Raw genomic sequence first — 13018 nt, forward strand, 5'->3', positions numbered from 1 at the left:
CTCTGCTAATTGCGCCCCGTCGGCCGCATACCTATTCTAGAATACCCGATGCGTTCGAATCGGGCCACCATCTAGTCTATATATATAATCTTCTTATCCCGTCTGTCTGTCTGTGTGTCTGTGTGTCTGTCTGTCCAGGAAATCCCGCGTCGCTCATTGGTCCGCCAGCGGCCAATCAGCGCCGCGGGATTTCTGAAAAAAGATGGCGGTCGTTAGCGGCTCATATGCGGGACGGAGCTCAGCGGCGATGCAGCCGGGAGATGAGTGCCGCGAGGCGCTCATCTCCTGGCCGGCAACAGCAGAAGGAACCCGACCGCCGGACCCATCTGCGGGACAGAGATGCAGCCGGGAGATGAGCGGCGCGAGGCGCTGATCTCCCGGCCGGTAGGAGCACAAGGACCGCCGGCGCCGCTGACCTCCATGCGGAAGGGAGGACCGGGGAGCGGCGCTGCGGGTCGGGATACTTCTGCTGCGAGCGCCCGCTATGTCCCGGGTTCTCGCAGCGTAAGTACCCGCACAGGCAGCGCCGCTCCCCGGTCCTCACCAAGACGATTCGATGATTGGTCGCGGTCTTCGGACCCGACCAATCACTGATCTTAGCGCAAAACTTAAGCACCGCTGTGCTGATTGGTCGCGGACGCTGCCCGCGACCAATCACCGATTTGGGCGCCAAATTTAAATATCGGCCGCGATCGATTAGCACAGCTGTGTTTAAATGTGGAGCCAAGATCGGTGATTGGTCGCGGCCGATATTTAAATTTGGCGCCCAAATCGGTGATTGGTCGCGGGCAGCGTCCGCGACCAATCAGCACAATAGTGTTTAACTTTGGCGCCAAGATCAGTGATTGGTCACGGGCCAAGACAGCGACCAATCACCGATTTGTGCGGCACATTTAAATAGCAGCCGCGACCAATTGGATGTCAGCGCCGCTCCCCGGTCCTCCCTTCACACCCTTGCCGCATGTATGTCAGCGCCGCTGCCTGTGCGTATACTTCTGCTGCGAGAACCTGGGAAATGAGCGGGCGTTCGCAGCAGAAGTATCCCGACCCGCAGCGCCGCTCCCCGGTCCTCCCTTCACTCCCTAGCCGCTGATGTCCCCACAGTATCCGCATGGTGTTACAAAGGTCCGGACATTCGTGTTAAAAATCGCTGATTGGTCGCTGGCGCTGCTCGCGACCAATCACCGATTTGGGCGCCAAATTTAAATATCGGCCGCGACCAATCAGCACAGCGGTGTTTAAATGTGGCGCCAAGATCGGTGATTGGTCGCGGCCGATATTTAAATTTGGCGCCCAAATCGGTGATTGGTCACGGGCAGCGCCAACGACCAATCACCGATTTTTAACACAAATGTCCGGACCTTTGTAACACCCTGCGGATACTGTGGGGACATCAGCGGCTAGGGTGTGAAGGGAGGACCGGGGAGCGGCGCTGCGGGTCGGGATACTTCTACTCCGAGCGCCCGCTCATGTCCCGGGTTCATCGCAGCGGAAGTACCCGCACAGGCAGCGGCGCTCCCCGGTCCTCACTAATACGATTCCGCTCCCCGCTCCTCACCAATACAATTCGCTGATTGGTCGCGTGCGGAGAGCGCGACCAATCAGTGATCTTGGCGCTAAAGTTAAACACCGCTCTGCTGATTGGTCGCGGCCGCTGCCCGCGACCAATCACCGATTTGGGCACCACATTTAAACAGCGGCCGCGACCAATCACCGATCTTGCCGCCACATTTAAACACTGCTGTGCTAATTGGTCGCGGACGCCAATCAGCGAGCTTGGCGCCAAATTTAAACAACGCTCTGCTGATTGGTCGCGGATGCCGGACGCGTCCAATCAGCGAGATTGGCGCCAAATTTAAACAACGCTCTGCTGATTGGTTGCGGCTGGAGTCCGCGACCAATGAACGAGATTGGCGCCAAATTTAAGCAACGCTCTGCTGATTGATCGCGGTCGCTGGCCGAGATCAATCAGCAGTATTGACGCAAAATTTAAACACCGCTCTGCTGATTGGTCGCGGTTGTCGGCCGCGACCAATCAGCGATTTTGGCGCCAAATTTAAACCCCGCTCTGCATCGCTCTGCTGATTGGTCGCGGTCGCCGGCCGCGACCAATCAGCAGTATTGTCGCCAAATTTAAACACCTCTTTGCTGATTGGTCGCGGTCGCGACTAATCAGCGATTTTGGTGCCAAATTTAAACACGCTCTCCAGTCCTCACTAACACGGTTCGCTGATTGGTCGCGGCTGCCGCCCGCGACCAATCAGCGATTTTGGCGCAAAATTTAAACACCGCTTTGCTGATTGGTTGCGGCCGCCATCCGCGACCAATCAGCGATTTTGGCGCCAAATTTAAACACAGCTCTGCATCGCTCTGCTGATTGGTCGCGGCCGGCGGGCGCGACCAATCAGCAGTATTGGCGCCAAATTTAAACACCGCTCTGCTGATTGGTCGCGACTAATCAGCGATTTTGTTGTCAAATTTAAACACGCTCTCCAGTCCTCACTAACACGGCTCGCTGATTGGTCGCGGACGCCGCCCGCGACCAATCACCGATATTGCCGCCAAATTTAAACACCGCTTTGCTGATTGGTCACGGTTGCCGACCTCGACCAATCAGCGATTTGGGCGCAAAATTTAAACACAGCTCTGCTGATTGCTCCCGGTCGGCCGCATACAAATTCTAGAATACCCGATGCATTAAAATCGGGCCACCATCTAGTCCTATAATAATGTCCTTCATCCTGGGCCCCATCCTGTAATAATATCCTTCGTCATGTTATAATGTTCCCAATCCTGTAATAATGTCACCTGTCCTGTAATAATGTCCCGCATCCTGACACCTATTCTGTAGTTATGGCCCACATCCTGTAACAATATCCCTCATTCTGTAGCATTGTCCCCCATCCTGTAGTAATGGCCCCCATCCTGTAACAATATCCCTCATTCTATAGCATTGTTCCCCATCCTGTAGTAATGGCCCCTGTCCTGGGGCCTTTATTTAATAATGGCCCCCATCCTGTAATAATGTTCTCACTCCCGGTGCTCTCCTCACATTTAAACGTAAAAAAATAAACGATTTCTCCTTACCTTTCCTTGTTCCCGAGGTGAGTAACATCCTCTTCCTCCTCCATTGCCGTATCAAGTGGCGTGTGCGGCGTATGGCATGTGCCACCTACGATGGTCACGCCAATGTCAGCTGCCTTCATCTGATAGATCGACAGCCACTATAGCTATTGTGGCACAATGAGCCAGTAGTTCTCTGAGCTGCAATACATTTCAGCTTAAAATGGGGCTTGCATCGGCGGGCCCACCTCCTGCGATCATACCCTCTGTGACAGTGATTTTTACGCCCCTGTTGATAGCACAACTTGCTGTGCTTTGCAAGGAAATTTTCCACAACGGTTGAATAAATGAGGCTCTAAAAGCACTGTGAAGTTTTTCTTTTACTGAAGATAAACTAAAAAATGTGGATTTCTCAGGAATAAGACACCAGATTGCAGATATCAAGGTAACATTTTATTCAGCTTCCTATGACCTGCCTGCCCATATAGGCGGCTTAGGAAGGTTGAGTCTGCTGATAGATTCCCTTTAAGAAATATACTGTATATACCTACTACTAACAATAATAATCCTAAAATACGTATTGGTTGCTAACACTATAATCTCAGGCAGAAAGGATAATTATAGCTCCATACGACTTCTCAGCTTTACTTTACTACCCATAAAGTCTCATCTGACTTCATAAGGAGGCATAGAGAGGTCCTTCATCTGGATTCATAAAGAATTTGACAGAAGAAAAAAATAATGGCATATATAATGGTGCATGTTTTATTATGGCACATTTCTACGCCATAGAGAGGTACAATGAGGCAGTAAATGAAATGCAGAAAACTCATGGAGTGATAAGAATTCTATCTTCCACCATCCAGGCTCCATGAACATAGCTCTCCCATGGTGACCATGTCTCTACTCTACTTATGGCCCAATGCTGACACATTGGACTGCATGCTAACTAGACCCAAATAACCACGGCCGGTTGTACTACGACTAGTGTTGAGCATTCCGATACTGAAATATCGGGTATCGGCCGATATTCACTGTATCGGAATTCCGATACTTAATTCCGATACTTTTATAATATCGAATACCGGAATCGGAAGTTCCCATAATGCCTGCGCTCTGCAGTGTCTCTGAAGGATGACAAGCTGGATGGCAGCGCTCAGCTGCGATCCAGCTTGTCATCAGAATGCCATCCCAGCGTGGGAGAATTCTCCTGATTGTTTAAAAGCCGGCGCGCGGTAAAAAGCCGCCGGCTTTTAAACAATCACGCAGCCCCATACTGCTTCCCCGCAGCCTCCCACCCCGATCCTCCGCTCCCCTCGCCACCTCCCATCCCGATCGTAAATTAGGACCGGGCGGGGAGCGCAGCACCAAGGAGCGAAGGACCCGGGCGGGGAAGCCGGCAGTGAAAAGACTTCACCGCCGGCTTTCCCGTTCTGTGCTGCGCTTTCCCGCCGGTTATTTCAAATGAACAGCTGAGGTATCAGGTGATGCCGATCAGCTGTTCATTTGAAGTAGCCGCGGTGCCCTCAGAGGGTTCATGTGAGTTCATGCTTGACTGCATTGCATGAACTCACATGAACTTTCCCACGGCCGCACAGGTCAGCCTCACCTCCCGGACCCGTCATGATTAGTGTGTGCGGGGTGTGTGTGTGTGCGGGGTGTGTGTGTGTGCGGGGTGTGTGTGTGTGCGGTGTGTGTGTGTGCGGGGTGTGTGTGCGGGGTGTGTGTGTGTGCGGGGTGTGTGTGTGTGCGGGTGTGTGTGCGGGTGTGTGTGCGGGTGTGTGTGCGGGTGTGTGTGCGGGTGTGTGTGCGGGTGTGTGTGCGGGCAGACATAGGCCGATGTGACACTACTACTCCCATCGGCCTATGTCTGTCCCCCGTCCACTCCTGCCAGCAGGATCAGCTCGATGGGAGCAGTAGTTCCCATCAGCCTGATCCTGCTATTTAAATTGCCCTACTGTGTCCCCAATAAATGTTAAATACATGTCATTGGTGGCCAGTGGTTACCTAAAAGAAATTAGTTCATACATTACCTGTCCCCGCCGATCGCCACCTAAAATAAAGTAAAAAATAAAAAACTACACCTATACTCACCAAGACACCTAATTCCCCGAAGCCATCGATCTCCTGTAATAAAATATAAAATAATAAACCACAACCTTATCCTTACCCCTCCGTAGTAGTCCACGAGTGTCCCACGAAGATCTCCAGTTCAGAGCAGCCACATAGAATGTGACCGCTCTGAACCGCTGCCGCCGCTAGAATGACGGGGCCGTAAGGGTTCACCGGAGTTCAGGCAGCGCTGCTCCGGTTAGCTCCTTTACGGCACTGCTGTATCGTGAGAAATTCCCACGGTACAGCACTGCCATAAAGGAGGTCTCCGGAGCTGCGCTGCCTGAATGCACTCCGGTGACCTCAGTCAGTGGCTCCCGCTGCCGGGAGCGGACGTGTTCCCGGCAGCGTGAGCTTACAGCAGCCATGCACAGCTGTCACCATCTCCAGATGTGACAGCTGTGCATGGGAGATCAGCGCAGGAACGTGGACAGGTAACTATTTTTTTTTTAGTAAACTAAGAATTAAATAAAATGGTGTTTTATTTCAAATAAATTATTTTTTTCTGGGTGTAGTGTGTTTTTTCTTTTTAACACTTTGTAGGTTAGTAATGGGGGTGTCATATAGACGGCCATCATTACTAACCTGGGCTTCATGGCAGCTGGCGCTGACATGAACCCCACCACTATTACCCCCTGCCACCGCACCAGGGCAGCGTGGAAGAGCGAGGCTAAGTGCCAGAATTGGCGCATCCTATGGATGCGCCATTTCTGGGGCGGCTGACGGCTGGTGTTTCTAGCCTGGGAGGGGGCCAATATTCATGGCACCCTTCCTGAGCTATTAATATCAGCCCCCAGCTGTCTGCCTAGCCTTTGCTAGCTATTAAAATAGAGGGGACCCCACGTCATTTTTTTTTGGGGGGTCCCCCATTTTAATAGCTAGTAAAGGCTAGGTATTCAGCTGGGGGCTGATATTAGTAGCCTGGGAAGCTCCGTGGGTTTTACCCCCTTCCCAGGCTTCAAACATCTGCCCCAGCCGTCTGCTTAACCTCCGCTAGAGACTAAAATTATGGGGGATCCCACGCCATTTTTTTTTTAAATAAATCCTTTATTTTAACACTAAATGACATTTGAGGACTTAATAAAGATGCAGTCCCTAAATTATTATTTATTTTTTAATAAATTTTTCCCAAAACTTTTGACGTGGGCTTCGCCATATTTTTGTATGCCAGCCAGGTACAGCATCCAGCTTCTATGAACGCGCCATTTTCCGGGGCGGCCGCGGACTGCAATTTTCAGCGGGGGGGGGGAGGGCAAAAAGCTTGGGCCTCCCTGCGCTGCAGATTCCATCCCCCAGCTGCCTAGTTGTACCTGGCTGGACACAAAAATAGGGAGAAGCTCCACGTTTTTTTTTTTTTAATTATTTCATGAAATTCATGGAATAATTAAGAAAAAAAGGGCTTCCCTATATTGTTGTGTCCGGCTAGGTACAAATAGGCAGCTGGTGGTTGGGGGCAGCCCGTTCCTGCCTGCTGTACCTGGCTGGACACAAATATAGTGTGAAGCCCCACGTCAATTTTTTTTTAATTATTTCAGGAAATTCATGAAATAATTAAAAAAAAATTATGTGGGGCTTCGCCCTATAATTGTGTCCAGCCAGGTACAGCAGGCAGGAACGGGCTGCCCCCAACCACCAGCTGCCTATTTGTACCTAGCCGGACACAACAATATAGGGAAGCCCTTTTTTTCTTAATTATTCCATGAATTTCATGAAATAATTAAAAAAAAAAATGTGTGGCGCTTCGCCCTATTTTTGTGTCCAGCCAGGTACAACTAGGCAGCTGGGGGCTGGAATCTGCAGCGCAGGGAGACCCAAGCTTTCTGGGTCCCACCCGCTGCAAATTGCAGTCCGCAGCCGCCCCGGAAAATGGCGCGTTCATAGAAGCGCCATCTTCTGGCGCTGTACCCAACTCATCCAGGGCCCTGGTGCGGTGGCTCACTGGGTAATAAAGGGGTTAAGGCCAGCTTGGCATTATCAGCTGGCCCTAAGCCCGAAATTCATGGGGTCACGCCAATATTAGACATGACCGCCATGAATTTCTAGTAAAGTATTTAAAAAAAACACAAACACCCAGAAAAAAGTCCTTTAATTGAAATAAAGACACAATTCTTTATTGTTCTAAATTAAACCATACTTACCGCCACACCCATTCCAGCTGAAGCCAACGATCTCCTGCAATAAAAGTAAAATAATAAAGCAACCTCATCCTTACCTTTCCATGGTTCCCAGGACAGCTTCAGCTCTGCTACATCGAGATGACAGGCTGGACCGCAGCAGAACGCTGCCATCCAGCCTGTCATCCCGCGGACACTGAGAAGCGCAGGCATGCTTGCGCTCCTCAGTGTCTTTCTGTGACGTCATCCAGATGAGCCGAGGTCATGTCCAATGAACTCAGCTCACCTCATGCACGTCACTGACAGCGTGGGAAAATTCTCCTGCACTCAGCGCTTCAGCGTGAGAATTCTCCCACGCTGTCAGTGACGTGCATGAGGTGCGCCGAGTTCATGGGACATGACCTCACCTCATGCACGTCACTGACAGCGTGGGAAAATTCTCACGCTGAAGCGCTGAGTGCAGGAGAATTCTCCCACGCTGTCAGTGACGTACATGAGGTGAGCCGAGTTCATTGTCGGCTCATCTGGATGCCGTCACAGCCAGACACTGAGGAGTGGAAGTATGCCTGCGCTTCTCAGTGTCTGCGGGATGACAGGCTGGATGGCAGCGTTCTGCTGCGGTCCAGCCTGTCATCTCGATGTAGCAGAGCTGGAGCCGTCGTGGGAGCCATGGAAAGGTAAGGATGAGGTTGCTTTATTATTTTTCTTTTATTGCAGGAGATCGTTGGCTTCAGCTGGAATGGGCGTGATGGTAAGTATGGTTTAATTTAGAACAATAAAGAATTGTGTGTTTATTTCAATTAAAGGACTTTTTTCTGGGTGTTTGTGTTTTTTTTAAATACTTTACTAGAAATTCATGGTGGTCATGTCTAATATTGGCGTGACCCCATGAATTTCGGGCTTAGGGCCAGCTGATAATGCCAAGCTGGCCTTAACCCCTTTATTACCCAGTGAGCCACCGCATCAGGGCCCTGGATGAGTTGGGTACAGCGCCAGAAGATGGCGCTTCTATGAACGCGCCATTTTCCGGGGTGGCTGCGCACTGCAATTTTCAGCGGGGGGATGGGGGGGGCAGAAAGCTTGGGCCTCCCTGCGCTGCAGATTCCAGCCCCCAGCTGCCTAGTTGTACCTGGCTGGACACAAAAATAGGGCGAAGCTCCACGTTTTTTTTTTTTTAAATTCATGAAATTCATGGAATAATTCAGAAAAAAAGGGCTTCCCTATATTGTTGTGTCCGGCTAGGTACAAATAGGCTGCTGGTGGTTGGGGGCAGCCCGTTCCTGCCTGCTGTACCTGACTGGACACAAATATAGGGCGAAGCCCCACATCAATTTTTTTAAATTATTTCATGAATTTCCTGAAATGATTTAAAAAAAATTGACGTGGGGCTTCGCACTATATTTGTGTCCAGCCAGGTACAGCAGGCAGGAACGGGCTGCCCCCAACCACCAGCTGCCTATTTGTACCTGGTTGGACACAACAATATAGGGAAGCCCTTTTTTCTTAATTATTTCATGAATTTCATGAAATAATTAAAAAAAAAAAATACGTGAAGCTTCTCCCTATTTTTGTGTCCAGCCAGGTACAACTAGGCAGCTGGGGGATGGAATCTGCAGCGCAGGGAGGCCCAAGCTTTCTGCCCCCCCCCTCCCCCCGCTGAAAATTGCAGTGCGCAGCCACCCCGGAAAATGGCGCGTTCATAGAAGCTGGATGCTGTACCTGGCTGGCATACAAAAATATGGCGAAGCCCACGTCAAAAGTTTTGGGAAAAATTAATTAAAAAATAAATAATAATTTAGGGACTGCATCTTTATTAACTCCTCAAATGTCATTTAGTGTTAAAATAAAGGACTTATTTTAAAAAAAATTGACGTGGGGCTTCGCCCTATATTTGTGTCCAGCCAGGTACAGCAGGCAGGAACAGGCTGCCCCCAACCACCAGCTGCCTATTTGTACCTGGCCGGACACAACAATATAGGGAAGCCCTTTTTTAAAAAAATTATTTCATGAAATAATTAAAAAAAAATTGACGTGGGGCTTCGCACTATATTTGTGTCCAGCCAGGTACAGCAGGCAGGAATGGGCTGCCCCCAACCACCAGCTGCCTATTTGTACCTGGTTGGACACAACAATATAGGGAAGCCCTTTTTTTCTTAATTATTCCATGAATTTCATGAAATAATTTTAAAAAAAAATGCGTGGGGCTTCGCCCTATTTTTGTGCCCAGCCAGATACAACTAGGCAGCTGGGGGCTGGAATCCGCAGCGCAGGGAGACCCAAGCTTTCTGGGCCACCCCCGCTGCAAATTGCAGTCCGCAGCCGCCCCAGAAAATGGCGCGTTCATAGAAGCGCCATCTTCTGGCGCTGTACCCAACTCATCCAGGGCCCTGGTGCGGTGGCTCACTGGGTAATAAAGGGGTTAAGGCCAGCTTGGCATTATCAGCTGGCCCTAAGCCCAAAATTCATGGGGTCACGCCAATATTAGACATGACCACCATGAATTTCTAGTAAAGTATTTAAAAAAACACAACACCCAGAAAAAAGTCCTTTAATTGAAATAAACACACAATTCTTTATTGTTCTAAATTAAACCATACTTACCACCACGCCCATTCCAGCTGAAGCCAACGATCTCCTGCAATAAAAGTAAAATAATAAAGCAACCTCATCCTTACCTTTCCATGGTTCCCACGACAGCTTCAGCTCTGCTACATCGAGATGACAGGCTGGACCGCAGCAGAACGCTGCCATCCATCCTGTCATCCCGCAGACACTGAGAAGCGCAGGCATACTTCCACTCCTCAGTGTCTGGCTGTGACGGCATCCAGATGAGCCGAGGTCATGTCCAATGAACTCCGCTCACTTCATGTACGTCACTGACAGCGTGGGAAAATTCTCCTGCACTCAGCACTTCAGCGTGAGAATTTTCCCACGCTGTCAGTGACGTGCATGAGGTGAGCTGAGTTCATTGGACATGACCTCACCTCATGTATGTCACTGACAGCGTGGGAGAATTCTCACGCTGAAGCGCTGAGTGCAGGAGAATTTTCCCACGCTGTCAGTGACGTGCATGAGGTGAGCTGAGTTCATTGGACATGAACTCGGCTCATCTGGATGACGTCACAGAGAGACACTGAGGAGCGCAAGCATGCCTGCGCTTCTCAGTGTCTGCGGGATGACAGGCTGGATGGCAGCTTTCTGCTGCGGTCCAGCCTGTCATCTCGATGTAGCAGAGCTGGAGCTGTCCTGGGAACCATCGAAAGGTAAGGATGAGGTTGCTTTATTATTTTTCTTTTATTGCAGGAGATCGTTGGCTTCAGCTGGAATGGGCGTGATGGTAAGTATGGTTTAATTTAGAACAATAAAGAATTGTGTCTTTATTTCAATTAAAGGACTTTACTCTGGGTGTTTGTGTTTTCTTTTAACTTTGACTATGGGGTTAGTAATGGGGGTGTCTTATAGACGCCTCTCCATTACTAACCTGGGCTTGATGTCAGCTGGCATTATAAGCTGACATCAACCCCAACCCTATTACCCCCTGCCACCGCACCAGGGCAGCGTGGAAGAGCGAGGCTAAGTGCCAGAATTGGCGCATCCTATGGATGCGCCATTTCTGGGGCGGCTGACGGCTGGTGTTTCTAGCCTGGGAGGGGGCCAATATTCATGGCACCCTTCCTGGGCTATTAATATCAGCCCCCAGCTGTCTGCCTAGCCTGTGCTAGCTATTAAATTAGGGGGGACCCCACGTCATTTTTTTGGGGGGGTCCCCCATTTTAATAGCTAGTAAAGGCTAGGTATTCAGCTGGGGGCTGATATTAGTAGCCTGGGAAGCTCCGTGGGTATTACCCCCTTCCCAGGCTTCAAACATTTGCCCCAGCTGTCTGCTTAACCTCCGCTAGAGCCTAAAATTAAGGGGAACCCCACGCCAATTTTTTTTTAAATAAATCCTTTATTTTAACACTAAATGACAAGTACAGTAATCAACACTGTCACTGTACTTCATATATATGTGACTGACATGTTTCTATCTATCTAATCTATGTGTGATTCTCTATTCCTTCTATTCTAAATTGTCGGGTACAGATGCTGAATTGCCGGCCGGCTTTCTTAAAGAGACGGTGCATGAAAACACTATTATTTTTTTAAATAAATCCTTTACACTAAATGACAAGTTCTGTAAGCAACACTGTCACTGTACTTCTTATATATGTGACTGACATGTTTCTATCTATCTAATCTATGTGTGAAGCTCTATTCTGTCTGTTATAAATTGTCGGGTACAGATGCTGAATTGCCGGCCGGCTTTTTTAAAGAGACGGTGCACGAAAACACTAATATTTTTTTTAATAAATCCTTTACACTAAATGACAAGTACAGTAAGCAACACTGTCACTGTACTTCATATATATGTGACTGACATGTTTCTATCTATCTAATCTATGTGTGAAGCTCTATTCTTTCTGTTGTAAATTGTCGGGTACCGGTGAATGCCGCTGATGAATTGCCGGCTTTTCATGTCATTCTACATTATTCTTAGTTGTTTTACTTCATGTAGAATTAACCTACAAGGAAAGAAAGGGTTTATTTTCATTCCGATATTTGTGTCCCATTGACTTGCATTGGTTTCCGGTATCGGAATCGGCGATATCCGATACTTTTTGGGTATCGGCCCGATCCAATCCGATACGATATTTCCTGATATCGGAAGGTATCGCTCAACACTAACTACGACTTGTCGGATGCTACATTGCGTATTCTACTGCTTTAGGTATATTTTCATTCATCATAATAATTCAAATTATTATTTTTTCCTAAAAGGAAAAGAAAAGCTGATCGAGAAAAACAGATCAAGGCTGAAAATGAAAAAGTTTCTGAGATTTTGGTTGATTCCATGGCGGTAGCTGTGGCTGAAGCTGATGATAATAGCATATCTGTTGCCAGATATGAAACTATAGGGGAACAAAATAAAGCCTATGAAGATGAAGATGACCCACAAACGGCATTCTAAGACTATTGGTCACATACTGCTCCAGGAAGTTTTTAAAGATTATCAAACAGATGTCATCTTAATCTTTACCTGTATGTAACCATCCAAGATGGATATATGTTCGAGGAGAGAGGAAACACTGGCAAAAGATGGAAAAAAGAAGGGTACACGTTGACTTACTATTCTGCCAGGATCGTCCAAGAACTTGATTTGCCCAATCTTGGCCCATGCCAACAGGTACAAGTTGTACCCCTGTTAATGGTGGCTTTCATACAACTCACTGATACAGTATTCTCTGTTTTATATTAACCCTTGCAAAATGTACGTCTATATTCATTCTTTTTTTTAACTTGTACATCTGTGGCGCAATTATATTTAATTACAGATGTAACATGCATTACTACATTACTTTTATTCATGAATTATAATTAAACAATAATGAAGTTATTTTTTTCTTATTGCGTTGGGTCATTTTTTAGAAATATGTTGTGTTTTTAAAAAAATTAGCTCAGTTCCAGTATTGAGGCTTAGTCAGACAACCATTTTTCACATATACATTATATCTGTATTTCTCACAGACAGATCTTCTACGCATTATAGTCTATGGGGCTTTTCTCATGTCAGTGTTTGATTCAAAAGATGTCTGATTCTGATCCAAGTCAGGGCTCAAACTCACCAATCAAAGTCTATGGGTCTGTGAAAAAAAACGGACAGCACTCATTTGCCATCCTAGTTGCATGCC

General features: G+C 48.2%; 1 protein-coding gene across 3 annotated transcripts in view; it reads left to right on the plus strand.

Annotated features, from left to right (window-relative positions):
• Nucleotides 1-12723, plus strand: part of ACE2 (angiotensin converting enzyme 2) — a 111527-nt gene extending 98804 nt beyond the window's left edge. For all 3 annotated transcript variants that reach the window (XM_073668059.1, XM_073668062.1, XM_073668061.1), the window contains one exon: nt 12108-12723. In XM_073668059.1, coding sequence (XP_073524160.1) covers nt 12108-12297 — 190 coding nt within the window. In that variant the 3' untranslated portion in view covers nt 12298-12723. The remainder of the gene's footprint in view (nt 1-12107) is intronic.
• The last annotated feature ends 295 nt before the right edge of the window (nt 12724-13018 follow it).

This window comes from Phyllobates terribilis, unplaced genomic scaffold (assembly GCF_046119375.1).
Source record: "Phyllobates terribilis strain yellow unplaced genomic scaffold, ASM4611937v1 Scaffold_2__4_contigs__length_985480577, whole genome shotgun sequence".
Classification (NCBI taxonomy): Eukaryota; Metazoa; Chordata; class Amphibia; order Anura; family Dendrobatidae; genus Phyllobates; species Phyllobates terribilis.